Here is a 22,519-nt window from a genome sequence, read left to right as displayed (position 1 = left end):
CGTTGATGCGACGGTCCACGGCCCATGTAACGTTAATATCGCCTAATCTATGTTTTTAATTATGCTATGTGTCTAATCTGCCCATCGCTTATCAAAGAATAATTTTCCAGTCAATGTTGTCAAGGCAGATTGGTTTTTTATCGCTTCATTTCCATTTGATAGCATTTTGAAAAGCACCCGTTTTCAGGTGAAAAACAACACATTCTATGATAATCGCCTTTTACTAGAATATTCCAGAACGTTGATATTTGTCTGCCTATTTATGAATCGTTTTCAAATAAACGCTAGATGATCGATAGTATATGTGCACGCACGCACGTTCGAGCCGCGCGCTGATAATAGCTGCTCTCATTTCCTCATGGCTTTTACAGTGAAAACAGCTAGAGCACATATCACAAAAAACCTTATATCTCTGTGAAAACGAGTCTGATTATCCTAACACTGATAACATAGATTCCTTACCTGACATCAGATGGTATCCAAATGGTATATTCCAATTCCTGATCACCATTCGAAAAAATCGATAAGTATATTGATCCAACGTGTGTACAGTATAACCCATGATTGCCGCGGCTCAGATGCTCCAGAATGAACTCTGGTAACTCCGGCTGCATGGGTGAGAAGTGAAACGTGGACTGGAATATTTTTTTTCCCATCCATTTTCATTGAGTCCATTCCAAAAGGGTGATTTACCATCTGGGAGAGAATAGGGGGCGCTTTTTTCACATCTGATCGCCGGCGGCCCCTGGATCTCCAACGGTAGGCTCGCGTGATGCATATGATTTCAGATCGCTAAAAAATTTAAATAAAAAAGAAATCAGAGAAAAGCCGTGACGTGGCTTTCAACGTCACAATCGTAAACCCGAGATTAGCCGTGAGTGGCGCTCAAAGTGTTAAGACCGATGGGTAGACTCTTTGATATCAGAGTTTCAATATGATGGATAGGCCCTTTGATGTCTCTCTGTTAAGACCACGTAGTTTCAATATGATGGTAGGCCCTTTGATGTCTCTCTGTTAAAACCACATAGTTTCAATATGATGGGTAGGCCCTTTGATGTCTCTCTGTTAAGACCGATGGGTAGACTCTTTGATATCAGAGTTTCAATATGGTGGGTAGGCCCTTTGATATCTCTCTGTTAAGACCACAGAGTTTCATGACAATGATAAGAGAGATAGACAGCAGTGTACAGCACCTTTAAATACTGGTCCTCCAATTACACTGCTGGAATGGCATAGCTGGCAACATTTTATACTACATTTTATACTATCTAATAAAGCATCTAATACAAAAATATATAATAATAATAATTTTTTTAAACAATTTACTACCCAGGCTTTTATTCAACCATTGTTTTCCACTGGGGGAACAAAGTCTGTAAAACCGCTGTTTCAAAAAAGAATGATTTGCCAGTATGGTCGTGAAATAGGCATTGAATTCTATTCAATATGGTCTTAAAAAGTTTTACATTTAAATAGTTTAACCCTGTTTTTTTTTTTTTTTTTCTTTTACACAATACATATCTTTACAATGAGTTCAATATTGGAAGAAAGAAACACATGAAGGCTGCTTACCATACTAAGGCTGTGGTCACATGACATGAATACAGCCGCTATTTTTTTTTACGTGTGTGTGTGTGTGTGTGTATATTTCAGGGAAGTCGGTTGGTATTGTGTCCACTGCCCGCGTGCAGCACGCCTCTCCTGCGGGCTGCTACGCTCACTCGGCTGAGCGAAACTGGTACTGTGACAGCGACCTCACCTCTGAGGCTGTCGCCAATGGCTGCCGTGACATCGCCTACCAGATGGTCCACAACACGGAGATTGACGTAAGAACCATAATGGGGCTGGCCATCTTGGGTATAGTGGTGGCGAGCCGATCACAACATATTTGACTCCTTGACTCCTAGTTAGTGTTTCAAGTTTCAAGTTTCTTTATTAGTTGTCATACAGAAGTACAGAAGTACAGAACTCTGGGAGTTGAAATAGGGTGGACTCCTCGACTTCCCCACAGTGGCTAGACATCACAATAATAAGGCTTGTGACAAGTGGAGGCCCTTTCCCAACGCACCAGCAGGCAGCGGTCAAATCAGTTTCAAGGAAATCTGTTACCAAAATGGCCAATACTGTATGCTCCTTACTTTACTTACGCCTGCTACCCCTTCTGGGGCATAGACCGTCAAACAAGTGATCTCCAGGCATCTCTGTCTCTTGAGCTGTTCTCTCCAGTTGGTTCCAGGTCATCTTCATGGTCTTGGTGTCTGACTCCAGGTCTCTGCGCCAGGTGTTTTTTGGGTGACCCCTTTTCCGCTTGCCCTGTGGGTTCCATGTTAGGGTGTGTCTGGTGATGGTACTTGTGGGCTTTCGCAGGGTGTGGCCTATCCAGCGCCATCTGCGTTTCTTAATTTCTTCTTCTGCAGGCAGCTGGTTTGTTCTCTGCCAGAGGTCGCAGTTGCTGATGGTGTCTGGCCATCGGATGTGGATGATCTTCTGCAGGCAGCTGTTAATGAAGACGTGCACTTTCCTGATGGTTGCAGCTGTACTTCTCCATGTCTCTGCTCCGTATAGTAGGACTGCCTTGACATTGGTGTTGAAGAATCTGACTTTGGTGTTGGAAGTCAGTTCTTTTGAGCTCCAGATGTTCCATAATTGCACAAATGCTGTACGTGCTTTCCTTATTCATGCTCTAACGTCAGCATCTGTGCCACCCTGCTTGTCGATAACACTGCCAAGGTAGGTAAAGGCTTCAACTTCTTCCAAAGCCTCGCCATCCAGCATGATTGCTTTGGTGTTGTTTGCTGCATTGGTCTTGAGGATCTTAGTATTGCCTTTGTGGATGTTGAATCCCACTTGCGCAGAAGTGGATGCCACATTATTGGTCTTCTCCTGCATCTGTTGTTGGGTGTGCGACAGTAGTGCCAAATCGTCAGCATAGTCCAAGTCGTCCAGTTGCGTCCAAGGTGTCCACTTAAACCCCGTACCTTCTCTGTGCTGTGGAGGTCTTCATTATCCAGTCAATGGCCAGCAGGAAGAGAAAGGGCGAGAGCATAATGCTCCTACCTCGACTCCAATATCAGGAGTCGGTGTCCGGGCCAACTCCTATTCTTGGGTCATTTCATGTTGCCATTTTTACGAGACTTATGACTGTGAGTCACTACCCAGTTGGAGAGAGGTGGGCTCTGTATTTTAATTACACTTTAACTTTCATTTGTGAAACAAACAAAAATGTAAGCGTTAATAGTGATATCAAAGTGTCCAAACCCGCATGCATCACAATGGTTCCACATCCCTGTTGCCACTGGGGGTGTCACCTGTTAAATAAATCAAATCAATTGTTTACAAAAAACAATAGATTACAAGTTACTGCATCGATGCTTTGAATTTCATCGGTTGCGTTAAATGTTCCAAAGTCTGATGGAAATATAAAACAATATGAATCAAAGAGAAGCCGTCCAATTTTCCGTCATCGACTAAAAACACACTACTTCAATCAATATTTGAAATGAAAAAGAAAAAGATAATAAAATAGAAATACTAACTAACCTTTGTACTGTATTTTACTAGTATGTACTTTGCTACTAAGGAATCCACATTGCCTATATGGATGCTACTATGCTAATTTGCACTCATGTCTGTAGCACTCAAGTTCGACACTGTTTGACAAACAATATTACTTACCCTTAGCTGCAAAAGGTGTACTCTTCCTGCTGACTTGTTGTACAGAACTTGTAAGTTGCTTTGGATAAAAATGTCAGCTAAATGTCTAAATGTTAATTATTTTCTGTTTTTTATGTGGTGAACATTATTTGTTAAGATGCATCCAATAATTGATCAAATAATTGTTGGATGAATGGATGACTTAAATAATCATTAGTAGTTAGTTACTCTAGTTGACTTGTTCATTTGACTCATCATTTCCCCATGCTGTCAAAACTCCCTAATTCTCTATTGAAAAGTAGACAGAATAAGCTAAACCAGCATGTCTTTTTGGGTTCAGGTCATTCTTGGAGGAGGTCGCCAGTACATGTTCCCCAAGTCCAAGCAAGACCCAGAGTACTCAACCTATGGAAAACGCAACGACGGACTGGATCTCACTGCTGAGTGGCTAAAGAACAAAAAAGTAAATGTTGCTTTGTTCGTTTTTTGCGCTTTAAAAAGTTTTGATTGATTGATTGAAAACTTTATTAACAGATTGCAGAATGGGTACAGTACAGTACAGCTCAATACATACAATTGTTAAGGGGATGCAGACCAGAGAAAGACTTTCGTCTTGTTTACATCAGGGTCCCCCATTTTCAATTCATCGTAACATATGTGACATACATGACATACCGATAGACAGTACTGCTACATCTATACATTTATGACATACCAGATTTGCAATTACAGTACTGTTTGTGATACAAAAAGAGTCCAGAAAGAAAAAAGTATATACATTAGACGTAGACACTGTACATTGGATTGGGTAGGTGGGGGTGGGGGGGGGACTGTACATTGGAGGTGGGTGGGGGGGGGGGGGGGGGGGTTGGGTAGGAGGGGTGGGGGGGGGACACTGTACACCTGTACAAACAAACACTGTACATTGGATTATTGACAAGACCATACTTGGTAATTTACTGTACATTGGAGGGGGTTGTGTTCGGACATTTACAGGGGCCAGTTTCGAGTTTCGAGTTGTCCCTTAGGTGTTTTTTGAGAGTGTTTTTGAAAGTGGGTAGTGATTCACATTCCTTTACAGCTTTGGGTAGGGCGTTCCACATTGATGTGGCATAATTGCGAAACGTGTTTAGTCCCTTGTTTGAGCCGAATCTGGGTTTAACATGATTTGTGGAGCTCCCTCTGGTGTTGTGATCGTGGTATTCACTGACCTTTGGGAAGTATTTTGTCATGTACATGGGTACCTTGGTCGTGTAGTGTATCTTGTAGACCAGGCCCATTGCAAGTTGCTGTACTCTGTCGTCTACTCTAAGCCATCCTAGGTTGTCAAAGTGGGCAGGGGTGAGGTGGGTTCTAGGAGTAAGGTCAAGCAGTAGTCTGACCAGTTTGTTTTGAGATGTTTGTAATTTTGTTTTTAGCGCCTTTGAGGTGCTTTGGTACCATGAGGTGCAAGCATAGTCGTAGTACCCTTGAATGAGTGCTCCTGCTAGAGTCTTCAGGGTATTCTTGTTTACCAGTGAGGAGATCCGGTACAAGAATCGAGTTCGTTGGTTGACTTTTTTTATTACATTGGATGCCATTTTGTCACAGGAAAGATTTGCCTCTAGGATGGAACCCAGGTAGGTAATATCTTCTTTCCTTGTGACAATATTGTCACCCACTGTAACTGAGAAGCCGTCGGTCTTGCTGAGTTTGTTATTTGAACCGAAGAGAATGGACTCTGTTTTGCCCATGTGTAATGATAGTTTGTTATCAGCGAGCCATATGCAGATTTTGCCTAGTTCTGAGCTGAGGGTTTTTTCAACCAGTAACTTGTTCTTGTCAGAGACCAGCAGGGCTGAGTCGTCCGCAAACAGGAACAAGTTGCAGTCACAAGCTGACGACATGTCATTTGCATAAATTAGGAACAGTAGCGGACCTAGTATGCTTCCTTGTGGAACACCACAGCTTACTGTGAGGGGGGGGGATAGGGTACCGTTTACCTCCACCATCTGCTCTCTCCCCTCCAGGTAGGATTGCATCCAGCTCACTGATAGACTATCAAAACCAATTGCTTTTAGCTTGTCAATCAGAATGGTGTGATTGACAGTGTCGAAGGCCTTTTGTAGGTCCAGCATGACCATGCCGCAGTATTTGCCCGCGCCCACCTCTTGTTTGATGTGGTCGTTTAAATAGAGAAGGCATGTGTCAGTGGAGTGGGATGTTCTGAAGCCAGATTGGAATTCGTAGATTAGATTTTTTTCCGCAAGGTATTTTTCGACCTGTTCGTATACAATTTTTTCCATGACTTTCGAGATGGAGGTAAGGATAGAAACAGGGCGGTAGTTCCCTGGGTCTAATTTACTGCCTTTTTTTGTGCAGAGGGGTCACTCTCGCAATTTTGAAGTCCTTGGGGACGTGTCCCTGTTTTATGGAGAGGTTTATTATGTGTGTGATGACTGGGGTGATGGCGGCTGCCGAGTCTCTGAGGAATTTGGAGGGGATGTTGTCATGGCCAGTGGCCTTGTTGGGTTGGAGGGCGCTCAGTTTTTTGAGTACCTCATCTGTTGTTACCATTTCCAGTTTGAAGTCGTCTTTGTGGACCCCTAGGTTCTTGTAGTATGTTACTATGTGTTCTACCCCATAATGCCCTGAGTGGGATGGTAGTTTGTTTACCAGTGTTGTGGCTATGTTTGTGAAGAAACTATTTAAGTAATTTGCTACATCCAGCTTTTCTGTGATGAGCGTGTTGTCTGTCTTTATGTTTATGTTTGAGAATCTGGTTTTAAGTTTTTTACTGCAGCCTAGTTGGTTATTGAGTAATTATTTTAATTATTATAGTTAAAAGTAAATTGGCGAACAACTTGCTTGCTAAAACAAATGAATGAAAACTATATTTTTTCCAGAAAGTTCTTCTCAAATTAAACAGACAAGTAATCCAGACTGTTAATTGGCCCATACTGTGATGACACTGCCACCTAAAGGCATTCACAGGGAGCCTTCACAGCTTTGTATTGTGAGATTGTTAATCAGTTATGAGCAACAGTCCTAGTACTAGGCTGACCATTGAAGCTCCAATACGTAATGCAAATATAAACAGATGAGTAGCCCCACCAACAAAGATTTTAAATAGGAATGTAAGAAAGGTTTTCATTCTCTAGTTGATGACTGTGTTCTGTATATGAGTACTAGAACACTAGTCAACGGTTAAATATGAGTTTTTAGTTATATAGAACTACATTCTGCTTTAGAATGGCTTAAGAACGTTCCTTACTCCCATCTACATAAAAAACTCTTCAAGAATATGTGAATATATCCCATTTACTATACATATACATTTACTATAGTCAAAATATACCCAACATTTACTATATGGCCAACAACCTCTTGATTTGAAGTGACCAGTAAAATATGCTCTTATCACAGCCTAAACATTTTGTTGCTTATTTGTTCAAGTTCAAGTTTCAAGTTTCTTTATTAGTTGTCATACAGAAATACAGAATACTTTTGTATGAAATGCTTCTTTCTGTTTTGAGGTGAATAATTTATTTATCTTTATCTTCGACTTACAGAATGCCAGATATGTGTGGAACAAGGCTGCCTTTGATGCTGTCGATCCTCAGAAGACAGACTTCCTCATGGGTACGAATTAGATATTAAATGATTAGATTATATATATATTGTAACTATATTTATTGCAGGGTAAATACTGAGAGGGCATACATACCCTCATCTTGCACCTTGTTGCCCATATGCCCTCCCCCATTCTGCTATGATGCCTGAATTTCCCCAAGGGGATCAATAAAGGAATATCTTATCTTATCTTAAAGGGATAGTTGATATCTTTGGAACGTTAGCTCCACCGATGATGATGTTTACCGGATAAAGTCCTTTCTCAGTGCAAGCCATGCGGCAGGCACGTGCACACATAGAGGCCAAGGGGTGCTTGAGCACCTGCCTTTTTGAGCCTCATCAAAAAAGTGCCCTTTTTTTTTTTTTTTTTTTTTTTTACCATTACGCATATATACTGCCCTTCCAATTGAAAAATGTCAGGATAGAATCAAAATATTAGGTAAAGAGAGAGAGATGCCCCATATTCCATTGCAGTTTGCACGGCCTCCTCAGCGTGCCTCTCCGCGGACCTATATATTTTATGCATAGCGTGGGTGGTGATGATTATGATGATGATGATAGAAACCGATGTGGCGCATACAGTTGAATGCTGGTATTACACTCACTGAGGGACACGGAGAAGTCAAGTCCGATGGGATTTGGGAATCTCAAATACAAATCGGGATTGGAATAAAAAATGCATTTATATTAAACAATACAGAATATACAGCACTTCTTGGGGTCTGTAGGGTAAGCACTTATTCCCTCCCCCCTGAACATTTATGGAGATGTATGGGCCTTTTAAGTCAGTGATAAAAGTGTCTTTCAAGGATAAGTGAGCTCCTGCACTGATTATTATAGTTCAATATTCAATATTTGATCACCAAAAACCCCCAAAAAGGATAAATTAGAATCAGGCTAGGACAGCACTACTGTAGGTTAAAACCAGGCTAGGACAGCACTAGGTTAGAATCAGGCGAGGACAGCACTAGGTTAGAACCAGGCTAGGACAGCACTACTGTAGGTTAGAACCAGGCTAGGACAGCACTAGGTTAGAACCAGGCTAGGACAGCACTGCTGTAGGTTAGAACCAGGCTAGGACATCACTACTGTAGGTTAGAACCAGGCTAGGACAGCACTACTGTAGGTTAGAACCAGGCTAGGACAGCACTGCTGTAGGTTAGAACCAGGCTAGGACAGCACTCGGTTAGAATCAGGCTAGGACAGCACTAGGTTAGAACCAGGCTAGGACAGCACTACTGTAGGTTAGAACCAGGCTAGGACAGCACTAGGTTAGAACCAGGCTAGGACAGCACTAGGTTAGAACCAGGCTAGGACAGCACTAGGTTAGAACCAGGTTAGGACAGCACTAGGTTAGAACCAGGCTAGGACAGCACTAGGTTAGAACCAGGCTAGGACAGCACTGCTGTAGGTTAGAAACAGGCGAGGACAGCACTGCTGTAGGTTATAACCAGGCTAGGACAGCACTACTGTAGGTTAGAACCAGGCTAGGACAGCACTGCTGTAGGTTAGAAACAGGCGAGGACAGCACTGCTGTAGGTTATAACCAGGCTAGGACAGCACTGCTGTACAGTAGGTTAGAACCAGGCTAGGACAGCACTGCTGTAGGTTAGAAACAGGCTAGGACAGCACTGCTGTAGAAGACTACAGTTTAATCTTATATCCTTTCTATACAAATCTATATACCACAGATGGTGACTGGAGCAGTCACACAATTGCTTCCTTTCCCTGTGCATGTATAGGTCTCTTTGAGCCCAGCGATTGTCGCTATGAGATTGACCGTGACCCATCCATGGATCCCTCTCTCTCTGAAATGACGGCGATGGCCATCAAGATCCTTAGCAAGAACCCCAAAGGATACTACCTCTTTGTGGAAGATGAGTATAGTTTATCTGTAGGGCTTTGTGTCACATCAGGAAGAGGGGAAGTACCGGCTCATGTAGCAGGTCAAACTTTGAGCTGAATCAGGAGGAGAGGTGTGTAGAATCCATGTGGGATGAAGCAAAACACGAATACAAGAATAATACTGTATACTTTATTTGATTAAAACATAAATGTCACTGTTTTAATTAATATATTAATTAATATATTTGTACATGTAACAGAGAGAGTCTTGCACATCATCCCTCGTGAAGTAGGCTAATGAGAAATTAAGTGAAGCATTCTTGATGGATCATTGTAGTTCGCAGATACAGTACGTCATCTTCTTTTGTCAAGCTTTCAGTGTGAAAGGTTGAGGAACTTGATGGCCTGATATTTATTGAATAAATTTAATAGAAATTACAGTTGTAGTAAATGATCAAAATCAATTCATATAATGCGAAAAGGGGATGCAAATGATTATTTGTTGCGTATTGTGATTGGCTGTCATTTTGGATTTCAAGGGGGAGGATAGATCACGGCCACCACGCTGGAGTGGCCAAAAGGGCCCTGACTGAGGCCGTGGAGTTTGACCGGACCATCGAGCGGGCGGCCAAAATTACCAGTGAGCTGGACACTCTGTCTGTGGTCACCGCTGACCACTCACACGTCTTCGCCTTTGGAGGATCTTCTCGCAGAGGAAACCCTGTTCTGGGTAAAATGCTCACATACACATAGAGTACTACTCCTTTGTCTTCAGAGTATAGCTGGGATGTTTTGTGTGTGTTCATGTAACGGGATTTGAGTAATCTGATTATAAAAAAAAATAGTCATTGTAATCCATTGCAGTTACTGTAATCAGATCAGATCAGATTACACTTATTATTGAAAAGGAGGTGGCTATTTGTTGGATTACTAAAATGCATGCATTAAGTTAAAAAGGCATTTTCATTGTGGGATTAAGATAAGAAAATAATTGAAATTGGAAGTATACAGTATATATAATCAAATTGCAATCAATTATCTGTTTAGCCTCATATTCTACGGACTTCAACGGAAACGTAATCCAAAAGAGTGAACACGATTGGCCTACATCACTAATTGTGTGTAACCCAATGTTATTGATTACAAATCAATGTTCAATAATCTGAAAAAGATTACATTTGGAAAGGAACCTTTTCAACCATGGTTACACTCTTAAAACAGATGTGTTGACATTGTGTTGATGTGCTTTACTGCACACACGCAGATGTGTTCCAAAACAACACAACCTTATGCTGTTGCTTTAACACAGTGTTGATGTTATTGTGTGTTTAGTTAGGGACAACGCTACATGTGTTATTCCAACATATCCCTCTTAAAGAGTGTACAGCTAAAGGCAGATATGGTTATCAATAAGGAGATTATTTCACTAAATAGTGAATATCATCTCATTCTGCAAATCTGCAGTACAGTTTAGAACCAACTAACATTTAATTTGCACTCTGATTTAAAGGAATATCGAGTGAATTAGCTGACGATGATAAAAGCTTTACCACGGCTGTCTATGGAAACGGACCAGGATACCAGATAGTCAATGGAACTCGTCCAGATGTGAACGAGTCAGTTGCATGTAAGTCTGTGTTTACAGTCATGGCTGTTGAAGGTAATACAACAGCACCATCTGGTGGCACAACTGATGAATTGAAAATGGGGGACCCTAATGTAAACAAGACGAAAGTCTTTCTCTGGTCTGCATCCCCTTAACACTTTGATTGCCCAAGATTAAATTCATGATATACCATCCTGTTGTGAAGGATCAGATTAAACCGAATATATATATTTATTTATATATATATATTTAAATAGTATTTGTATATCGTTTGATATCCCCTATATATTCCTTGTACAATATGCACTGAATATCCCCTTAGTCTACTAAACAGCCCATAATAGTTTCATTCTACCATTGGACGAGAACCTGGCGCCAGCAGCCATACCCCTAGGTTCAAGTTCAATCGTGCCGCCCAACATGTCGTGGCAAGCCCGGTTCCGCGTAGGAATACGTCTGGCGAAATACGAATGGTACTATTTGTTCACAGCGCATATATATGGCGCGAGTAAAGTAGAACTTTCTTTTAGTCCATTAGTTCTTTACCCTCCAACTAAGTAACAGACGCGAAGCCTCACCCACGACGCACGTGTGGTGCAGTAAGGCCTACTTGGCCTCAGAATAGGCATTGAGATATCGTGTGGATTAATAGTTGAATTGTCATAGTTTGGCACTATACCGTCGAGTTGGACGTATTTCTATTAAGCTAATAATAGTCTATTATGTATGGTGCATCGTCGGTTAGAGTTATAAAGTGAGCAGCACCCCCATCGTTCCTGACGTTATCTGGAGTCTTAACCAGGCTGGGCAGACCACTAGTGGTGCTTGCATCCGAGGAGCTCCGGGCCAGGACGAGGAGACCTGTACATTGGATTACTTTACCCGGACGACGGCGAGCCTTCCACGGCTTGGATTATGCTTTGGGTGCTTTGATTATTCCATGGATAACGGCCAACACTGCTGAGTGTTGGAACTACCCCCCGGAGAGGAGTCCAGGTGAGACGGCGCTCTACACCAGTGAGGTCGCCTCACGTCTCTCCGTTGTGGACCGGCAGCTACCGTCCACCAGAGGGTCCAGCTGTATTCATCTGCGGACCGAGGTTCTGTGGGCACCGTGTTCAAGACTTTGAATTCTCCCAAGAAATCGTCGGCCAGATGGGATACCGCCAGCGGCTCTTCTAACCCCCCCCTCCTACTGTCTTACAACCAGCGGGACCCCCCCCCCCCCCTTAGTGTATCCAGCTATAATCATTTAAGTACCATCGCTATAGTTCCCTAAAGAACCGGGTTGTATACTTACTCCCTGCGTAACCAGAGATTGGACATTCAATGTTGATTTACCTACGAATACTCATTTGCCATACAAGTGCATTTCAAATCATAAGTGTAAACAAGTGAACGTTGTATATACCTTTTGCTATATTAAATATTCGATTTGTACATTTGTGTGGACTTCGTTTCATCAGGTGGGAAAGTGTTCATCATATCTATATCATGTACTGGATGGCCAGAAGTTAAAGTACAAGCGGTAGTGGTTTAATACCATACTTAACAATACAGTCAGGGAATTGTACCCCTCAGTTACAATTGGTCCTTCGAGCCGGAGGGTAACTAGTGTAATATTAATATAGTGTTATTAATATTAAAATGGCCTATGATGAACACTCCACGAAACGGTCCTCCTAACGTAGAACGCCCGCGGCGCAGACGACAGACACCTCAGTACTTAGAGGATTACGCTGTCAGTCAACTACCTAGCCTTCGACAAACAGTAAACGCGGTAAAAGTAGAAAGTAAAATTATGTCTGACCTTAACGACCAGGTTTCCCCGACCACAGAGGCCCTAGTAGGTTCTAATGTAACTGACCAAGCTCACGGTGGGGACCAGGAGGGAGCTGACATGCCTTTACCCCCCGCCACTACCGAAGAAGTAGTCCCCGACCAGCCCCGGGAGGAAGACAACCCTACAGAGAGAGAACTCTGCACGGAAGAAGAGGAGGAGAGCGCAGAGGAAATAGAGCTCCAGGACTCCCCAACGAGTACACCCAGGAGCGGCTCACACAGGAGCGGCTCACCTCCACAACCGCCTTCCCCCAGCGAAGCGGAGAGGTTGCTACAACAGGCGTTCCTCGTCAGCCTGACAGCCTCTACCGAACGTGATCGACTTCAGGGCGAACGCGATCGACTCCAAGCACAGCAACGGAGCGAAGAAGAGCGCACACGCCTGGAGATGAGACGCCTTCAGACGGAAGAGAATATGGCAAGAGACCGGGCCGACGCCCAGCGCGCCGCTGCCGGTGCCCAAAGAGAAGCAGATCTCACCAAGCGCGAAGTCGAGCGCGACAAGTTACAAGCGCAGCTAATGGAGCAGCTGATCCGCAAGGCAACACCCTCTCCCTCCGCCAGGGGTTCAAGGAACTCGTCGAGACAACAGTCAAGGGCAGCGTCTCCTAACCGAGCAAGCGACCCTGAACTTGACCAACAGACCAAGCCTATACCCCCCGCAGACCCCCTTCCCAGACCGGTCCAAGCGAGACCCAGCTACAAGGAAGGAGCGGCATACACTGCGGAGAAGCTAAATAAACGATTACAGGATCTGGAAGACCTGATAGAGGAAGAAGAGGGAGAGGAGGAGAACCAAGCCCGACGACAGCACAGTACTCCACCGGACCAGGAGGTCCAGTACAGCCCAGGCTATACCCCCGCGGCGCTGCGCTACAGACCCCCGACTCTATTCACGGGTGAGCACGACGCACGACCAGCCCCGAGGAATAGCACCTGGACCAGCGGGCCATGGTACCCTGTCGGTACCAGCCCACAGAGAGGCGCAAGAGGGGACTCGCCTAGGAGGTCTCTCCCCCAACGCTCGCCGATGTATCAGCCATCCACGGCGTCATACATTGCCACGCCGTCGTTCCCAGACTTCACCTATGAGAATCGAGCACAGTACACGGAGCTCCGGATGTGCTTAGAGACAATGATGGTGGATGTCGCTGATGAACGCCACAAGTATGCAATATTACTGAAGCACCTGAAAGTACCGCGAGCGCACAATATAGCGCTAGCCTATGCCACCTCTACGACCCCATACACAGCGGCCCTAGCCGCGCTGGACCAGAGATATGGACGTATATGGGATTACGTAATCCAAGAGATAAGGCATATTGATCGCCTACCCCCAGCAACAGACAATCGCTCATTAGACGACCTGTCAATCAAAGTGCAGTCCCTGGTAGGGATGCTGGGAGCGCAACGGGAAAAGGGCATGCATGAGCTATACGCCAACTCTAACGTCGAGAGGATTTTGGAGAAGCTGCCACCCGCAAGACAAGAGCGTTTTAGGCGGCAGAGGGACTACCGGGATCCTAACGGCCCCGAACCATCCCTCCTTGATCTAGCCGACTTCCTGGCGAGAGAAGTCAGCAGCTTACGGCTGGATACGTTCGGGCGGAGCACGCCAAGCTCCAGAGAGGGACCCAGGAGAATAAATGATGGAAGAAGATCGGTGACTGTCATGCACCAATCAGAGTCAGTACCGAGCAGTAAGAGCCACAGTACCCCCTCGAGAAAAGAGAAGTGGAAGATGGTGTGTCCCTACTGTGAGAAAGAACACTGGCTGTCACAATGTGACCTGTTCACAAAGATGAATGCAGAAGAAGTGAGTCAATGGATAAAGTCCAACAGGCGCTGTTACCGATGTGCGCGACCACACATGGCAGCCGAATGCCGCCTAAAGAAAAGGTGCAGTCGGTGCGACGGAGCCCATCTAGATATACTACACGACAGTAACAGAAGACGGCCTTCACCTGCACCATCGAGCGGCACCAAGGCAAGTGTCATGTACATTGACCCCGCCAGCAGCAGCGGCGCCCAAGTGCTCTTAAAGGTAGTCCGTGTGACATTGAGCTACCAAGATAAAGTCATGGACACTTACGCCGTCCTTGATGACGGGTCAGAGAAGACCCTTCTGCTCGCGTCCGCTGCGGCCCAGCTGGGACTGCGGGGGAGCGAGAACCAAATGACGATTCGGACAATAAGAAGAGATTTAAAGATGATAAAGGGCGAGAATGTCTCCTTCACTATCGCAGCAAACGGGCAGCCAGAGCGACGGTATAGGATTACAAATGCTTTCACCAGCCAAGAAATAGGACTATCGCAGTACACCTACCCTATCGCCAAGTTGATGGATAAATATGTGCACCTGCGACAACTACCTATCCCGCTCATAGACGGCGCTACCCCGACCCTGCTGATAGGCTCCGACCATGCAGAACTCATAGTCCCGATTGACCGGGTCCATACAGGATCCCGAGGCTGTCCTGCAGCAGTCGAGACCCGCCTAGGGTGGACCCTACAAGGCCCCCTCGCTAAATCTCTCAACCGAACAGCAGCCACTAGCTGCCTCCACTCCAGAACGACAGAAGAAGACACCACTCTCCTGCAGCATGTCGAGAGGCTATGGACACTAGAGACAATGCCCTTTAAGAACGAAAAGAAAGATATTCGTTCTAAAGAAGACATTTACGCCATCAACCTACTCGAGCAAGGGACAAAGAGAGTCACAGTCGGCGGAGTGATGAGATACGCAACTCCACTCCGGAGGCGAGAGGGAATGCCCACCTTTCACGCAAAGAAAGACGCCACGGAGCGCTATCTATTGAACACAGAGCGGCGCCTAGCCAAAGACCCCGCTCAAGAGAGCGTGTACCGCGCTGAGATTGAGAAGCTAATCACAGCGGGACACGTGACAAAGATTGACATTAAAGAGGCCGATCAGACGACCGAATCATGGTACGTGCCGCATCACAAGGTCCACCACAACGGCAAGGATCGCATTGTGTTTAACTGCAGCTACCAGATCGGATCCCAAAATCTGAATAAAGAGCTCTTGCCCGGCCCCACACTCGGCCCCTCCCTACTAGGCGTGCTACTGCGCTTCCGCCAGGACAAGGTGGCTATCAGCGGGGATATCAAAGGGATGTTCCTGCAGGTGAGACTAGTGGAGGAGGACAAGCCCCTGCTGCGGTTCCTATGGAGAGAGAGGATCGGAGATGAGAACCCAGCCATCTACCAGTGGGAAGTACTCCCCTTCGGAACCACATGCAGCCCGTGCTGTGCTACATTTGCACTACAGAAACACGTCGCAGAGGACCCAACAGCCGATGAAGAGGTCCGACACAGTGTGAAGAACAGTTTCTACGTGGACAACTGTTTACAAAGCGTTTCGACTCAAGAAGAAGCCGAGGCTCTCCTAATCAAGCTACGCGCCTCCCTGATCAAAGGCGGCTTTGATCTCAGGCAGTGGGCCAGCAGTGACCCGCACGTATTGCGCAGCCTCTCCCCCGCGGACAAGGCTGCCAGCAGCGAGACCTGGATGGCGACCATCCCAGGAGAAGCCCAAGAAATGACACTAGGACTAGTCTGGCGCTTCAAAACAGACTCGCTCCACTATAGACACAAACCCCTGACTCCAGAGCAGGGAAGGTCGACGGCGACACCGACCACCAGACGGAGTGTGTACAGAACACTCGCCAGACAATATGACCCGTTGGGATGTATTCTACCTTACACCACCAGGGCAAAGATGATTGTACGAGCACTATGGGACAAGGACCAGGGCTGGGATGACCCAATACCCGCACACCTTGCCTCAACATGGAGAGAGTGGGAGACGGAACTCCGCTCACTCCCAGGCGTCAATATACGCCGCAGCTACTTCCCATCCACAGTGAGGCCAGAGACATGCAAGATTGATCTACACGTCTTCAGCGACGCCTCCGAAGTAGCCTATGGATCGGTGGCCTACTTGCGTGCCCAAGAGAAGGGAGGAAAGATACACACTGCTTTCATCCTGGCTCGCTCAAGAATAGCCCCACGTAAGCAACAATCTATCCCGCGTCTAGAGCTCTGCGCAGCCCTAGCAGGAGCGCATCTAGCCACGTTAATCCAACGTGAACTCACCATTCCGGTGCACAGAACAATCTTGTGGTCAGATTCCACGACAGTACTCACATGGATCAAGTCTGATTCATGCAGATACAAAGTCTTCGTGGGAGTCAGAGTCACCGAGATTCAAGAGTTAACAGAAGCAGCGAGCTGGCGGTATGTGGACACCAAACACAACCCAGCTGACGTCATCACCCGGGGAATGTCTCTGGATGACCTCACCCGTCGCAACATCTACAGTGACGGACCAGAATTCCTCAAGCTCCCGGAAGAAGAGTGGCCTACGCCCACCCCACGGGAAGCAAGTAACGAGGAGGCTGAGAACAAGAAACCTATGTTCTGTGGACTGAGCACAGTCGCCTCCACAGACCCCAACATAGATGACTGCATTACCCTAGAGAGTGCGCAGCAAAAGACATTCCTGTGGCACCACCCAGAGATTCAGTCCACCACTGACATTTCAGCAGCTGACTACGAAGAAGCAGAACTTCTTCTACTACAACGAGCCCAGAGAGACTCGTTCCCCGATGAGCTAGACTGTCTACAGGGAGGAAAGCCCGTCCCATCAGACAGCAGACTGCTCCACCTGGCACCCGAGAGTGACGCCCATAATCTCATCAGAGTGGGTGGTCGCCTGCGGAGAGCCCCCGATCTACCGGATGACATTAAGTACCCGATAGTCTTGAACAGCCGACACAAGGTCACAGAGCTGATCATAAAGAAATACGACGAGGATGTACACCACGCAGGAGCAGAGAGAGTCTTCGCGGAGATCAGACGTCGCTATTGGATACTTCAAGGAAGAGAAGCGGTGCGACGCTTCCAGCGAACCTGTCTAGACTGCCGAAAGTGGCGCGCGCAGCCCAGCATACCACGGATGGCTGACCTACCCCCATGTCGCCTCCGACTCGGCGACAAGCCATTCCACTCCACAGGCATGGACTGTTTTGGCCCGTTGTATATAAAGAGAGGAAGAGGAACCGAGAAGCGGTGGGGTATTGTATTCAAATGCATGACCACCAGAGCAATACATATCGAGCTCCTTCCGACCATGAGCACAGACTCATTCCTTATGGCCTTCCGAAGATTCACATCACGGAAAGGAAAACCGTCTACATTGTTGTCTGATCACGGGACAAACTTCAAAGGCGGAGAAAGAGAGCTGAGAGAGAGCTTCCAAGCTATGGGCCCAGAACTTAAGACCCACCTCGCTCCATCCCAGATTGACTTCCAGTTTAATCCCCCGAACGCACCCCACTTCGGTGGAACCTGGGAACGAGAAGTACGTTCTATAAAGACAGCCCTGTACGCCGTGCTTGGGGCCCAGACTGTGGCGGAAGAAGTCCTAATGACAGTCCTCACGGAGATCGAGGGAGTATTGAACTCAAAGCCCCTCGGTTACGTCTCCAGTGATGTAGCAGATGTCGACCCAGTCACCCCCAACACACTCTTAATGGGGCGGCTGGACCCCGCGCTACCCCAGACAATGTACAGGCCTGAAGAAGCGAACGGCCGAAGAATGTGGAGGTACAGTCAAGTACTAGCTGACAAGTTTTGGAGCAGCTTCCTACTCCACTACCTACCATCTCTACAGACCCGCCAGAAGTGGGTAAAAGAGAGAGACAATTTGACAGAAGGAACAGTCGTCATGATTATCGACCAGTCACTACCCAGAGCTATGTGGCCGGCTGGCCGCGTAAGCAAAGTGATCACCGGTGCCGATGGCAAGGTCCGAGCAGCTGAAGTACTCGACACTTACACACGACCCGTGGCGAGGCTAATAGAACTGCCCCGACTCCCAGATACTATCGATGATGACCATGACCCCATGACTTTGTGAGTTGACTGACCCTTACAGCGGACCTTGAGTGGTAGACAGTGCGGTTAATCTGTCTCTGCTTAGCTAATTAGGTGGGACTAATTAGGGGGCGGCTGTTGTGAAGGATCAGATTAAACCGAATATATATATTTATTTATATATATATATTTAAATAGTATTTGTATATCGTTTGATATCCCCTGTATATTCCTTGTACAATATGCACTGAATATCCCTTTAGTCTACTAAACAGCCCATAATAGTTTCATTCTACCATTGGACGAGAACCTGGCGCCAGCAGCCATACCCCTAGGTTCAAGTTCAATCGTGCCGCCCAACATGTCGTGGCAAGCCCGGTTCCGCGTAGGAATACGTCTGGCGAAATACGAATGGTACTATTTGTTCACAGCGCATATATATATATGGCGCGAGTAAAGTAGAACTTTCTTTTAGTCCATTAGTTCTTTACCCTCCAACTAAGTAACAGACGCGAAGCCTCACCCACGACGCACGTGTGGTGCAGTAAGGCCTACTTGGCCTCAGAATAGGCATTGAGATATCGTGTGGATTAATAGTTGAATTGTCATAGTTTGGCACTATACCGTCGAGTTGGACGTATTTCTATTAAGCTAATAATAGTCTATTATGTATGGTGCATCGTCGGTTAGAGTTATAAAGTGAGCAGCACCCCCATCGTTCCTGACGTTATCTGGAGTCTTAACCAGGCTGGGCAGACCACTAGTGGTGCTTGCATCCGAGGAGCTCCGGGCCAGGACGAGGAGACCTGTACATTGGATTACTTTACCCGGACGACGGCGAGCCTTCCACGGCTTGGATTATGCTTTGGGTGCTTTGATTATTCCATGGATAACGGCCAACACTGCTGAGTGTTGGAACTACCCCCCGGAGAGGAGTCCAGGTGAGACGGCGCTCTACACCAGTGAGGTCGCCTCACGTCTCTCCGTTGTGGACCGGCAGCTACCGTCCACCAGAGGGTCCAGCTGTATTCATCTGCGGACCGAGGTTCTGTGGGCACCGTGTTCAAGACTTTGAATTCTCCCAAGAAATCGTCGGCCAGATGGGATACCGCCAGCGGCTCTTCTAACCCCCCCCTCCTACTGTCTTACAACCAGCGGGACCCCCCCCCCCCCTTAGTGTATCCAGCTATAATCATTTAAGTACCATCGCTATAGTTCCCTAAAGAACCGGGTTGTATACTTACTCCCTGCGTAACCAGAGATTGGACATTCAATGTTGATTTACCTACGAATACTCATTTGCCATACAAGTGCATTTCAAATCATAAGTGTAAACAAGTGAACGTTGTATATACCTTTTGCTATATTAAATATTCGATTTGTACATTTGTGTGGACTTCGTTTCATCAGGTGGGAAAGTGTTCATCATATCTATATCATGTACTGGATGGCCAGAAGTTAAAGTACAAGCGGTAGTGGTTTAATACCATACTTAACAATACAGTCAGGGAATTGTACCCCTCAGTTACACATCCCTTGCCAGCTCTATTTAACATGGAGAAGTTCCCCTTCTTTGCAGGGCTATAACTTTTTAAATTCTATTGCTAGATTGGCATTATTAGGGCCCATTCAATGTCCTATATGTATTGTTCAGGGTGTAGCAACGTTAAACTTTTTCATTCACATATTCATACTAAAATATGGTCTAAAGTATAAGTATGTTTTTATCGTTTTCTGCAGCTTTCTTCAGAACGTGATTTATAGCCCCAAATACATTATATTGATGCTCAAATACAGTTTGGTAGGAATCTGTGCGAGATGAAAAATTTCAACTGGATGTACTTCTAGAATGATCTACGTATGATCTGATGATGACCGGATGGGCGGGTGATCATTTATAATTCCGTGGGCAGCGTTAGATGATTCATCCAGAGTGGGTCATATGTTCATCATAGCAGTTTATATGGAACACGTTAGAATATAACGCTGAATCTTACCGTATGTTCCTCTCGCCGTTGGACGATCAGCGTGGAGTAGACCGTTTTCGATTATGGGATGTTGATCCTGATGAACCATTTCCAGATTGTATAATACTATATACGTCCAAATAACGTTGTTTATTGAGTTAGGGCGAGCGATTGATCATCCAGTGTGTTGAGATGGAGTCCGGCTACCGATCGCGAGTGCCCGGAGCACATATGGATGAGCACTTCCTGTTTGGCGCGCCCCTCCCTCTTGGCCGATCTGCCGATCGGCCACCAGATGGCGCTCTCGAACTGTTAGACAGTTGATGGGAGCTCACCAGTACATCTCAGGGCTCCGGAAAGAAAATATGATTTCGATCACAGATTTTTGAAATATTGATATCAAAGACGAGTTACGGCGTCCTCTGCAACTTGAGCATGGCTAGGAAAGACGCCTAAACACGTTCCCGGCAGTTAAAGTGTTAACAATTGTGTGTATTGAGCTGTACTGTATTGTACCCATTCTGCAATCTGTTAATAAAGTTTTCAATCAACCAATCAATGGCCCAGGCTGACGAATCAAATCAACATTGAAAAATAGAAGCTAAGGTTTGACTATTCTATATCACTTTTCTACTTTTTGGGAGGAAGATTCTCACTTTTGATATTTTACTATAATCTCATTTACAGATGAGAAAGCATGCCCTTAGACCTTCTTATGCCTATAGATATAGTGGTTGTGGTTATACCTTTGGAACAGTACATACCTCCGATGATGTGCATGGATTAAATATGCCTGAGAAAGGATTGGTCCAAGAAGATGAATCTCATTGCTTTTCTTCTATACCCCCCCCCCCCCCCCCCCCCCAGCCGGTGATGACTACCGTCAGCAGGCTCCTGTCCCCATGGGTTCAGAGACCCACGGTTCAGAGGACGTGGCCATCTTCGCCAAAGGCCCCATGGCCCACCTCTTCCACGGAGTTCAAGAGCAGAGCTACATCGCTCACGCCATGGCCTACGCTGCCTGCCTGGAGCCCTACGAAGACTGCCTCCTGGAGCCGCCGGAGCCCAGCCACGCCGGAGCCTTCCAGCCCAGCCTGCTGCTCCTCCCGGGCCTCCTCCTCGCTCTCCTCTCCCTCGGCTCCGACTGATCCCCAGACGCTGTAGAGCAGCGCTTCTTAACCTTTTCGGTTTGCGACGACTATAAAAACAGACCCAGTCAGTCACAGACAGAATGGCGAACTTTGACACAAAATCTTGATTTTTATTTCACCTTGTTGTTCCCCTATTTTGCTTGATTCGTGAAGGCTTTACATTTCAAATGTATTACTTCACAAGAAGAAAAAAAAAACATTATGAATTCCTGTGAATAGGAATTGTTGTCAAATAGGCTTTTGCACATTCCTTCTCGTCTTCTTAGTCACATGCTCTGTAGGTGTATTTGTGGCTGTGTCGCTATGCAGGTTTACTGCTATAGGCCTACCTGTTGAGATTATGCTATGAGGGAATACTGAATATTTGTATATTACAGCATTATTATTATTATTACAAATGGGTCATCGGCTTCCTACACACCCAGCATTACTTATTTATATGCAAATATCCTTGAAATTTGTTTTCTAAATTATTTACAATAAAGTGATGGTATATAATATGAACCCTTTATATAAAGGGGTTTCTCTCTGATTTCCACCATTCTCTCTTAAAGCTAGAAATCAAAGAGAACCCCCTTTATATTCTAGCATTGCTAGAAGGTCTGAACCATAATTAAAAACCTAATTTGGGTGTAACAGCTCACACAAACATTTTACGAGCCCCATTGATCGTCTATGTATAGCAGTCTATTTTACATCCCAGTGACATCACCGATTGGAGGGTTTTCTCTCTCTGATTTATAACTTTAGAAGATAGTGGTGCATGTTCACAAATAGTCAAATACTGACTGAGGAAGATCATATGTGAATTCTTAAACTGGGTGGCATTCCCCTTTAATCCATTTCCAATGTATTACTCATGGTTAGAAGTGATCCTGATTAATTGAAAATGGGGGACCCTAATGTAAACAAGACGAAAGTATTTCTCTGGTCTGCATCCC

At 45.8% G+C, this 22,519-nt stretch overlaps 1 protein-coding gene across 1 annotated transcript in view; it reads left to right on the top strand.

The window, feature by feature from the left end:
- The window catches only part of alpi.2 (alkaline phosphatase, intestinal, tandem duplicate 2), a gene marked incomplete at both ends in the record, with an annotated part of 38,614 nt that extends 17,039 nt beyond the window's left edge, over positions 1-21,575 (top strand). The window contains 7 exons of the mRNA XM_084308460.1: positions 1,654-1,826; positions 3,995-4,117; positions 7,206-7,275; positions 9,009-9,147; positions 9,651-9,841; positions 10,622-10,738; positions 21,295-21,575. Of these exons, the coding sequence (XP_084164586.1) occupies positions 1,654-1,826; positions 3,995-4,117; positions 7,206-7,275; positions 9,009-9,147; positions 9,651-9,841; positions 10,622-10,738; positions 21,295-21,575 (1,094 nt within the window). The remainder of the gene's footprint in view (positions 1-1,653; positions 1,827-3,994; positions 4,118-7,205; positions 7,276-9,008; positions 9,148-9,650; positions 9,842-10,621; positions 10,739-21,294) is intronic.
- Between the last annotated feature and the right edge of the window lie 944 nt (positions 21,576-22,519).

The sequence above is a fragment of the Notolepis coatsorum genome (genome assembly GCF_963971535.1).
Source record: "Notolepis coatsorum genome assembly, chromosome: 2".
NCBI classification, from domain to species: Eukaryota; Metazoa; Chordata; class Actinopteri; order Aulopiformes; family Paralepididae; genus Notolepis; species Notolepis coatsorum.
The sequence above is the reverse complement of the archived record's forward strand: the minus strand, read 5'-3'. Positions and strand labels throughout refer to the sequence as shown.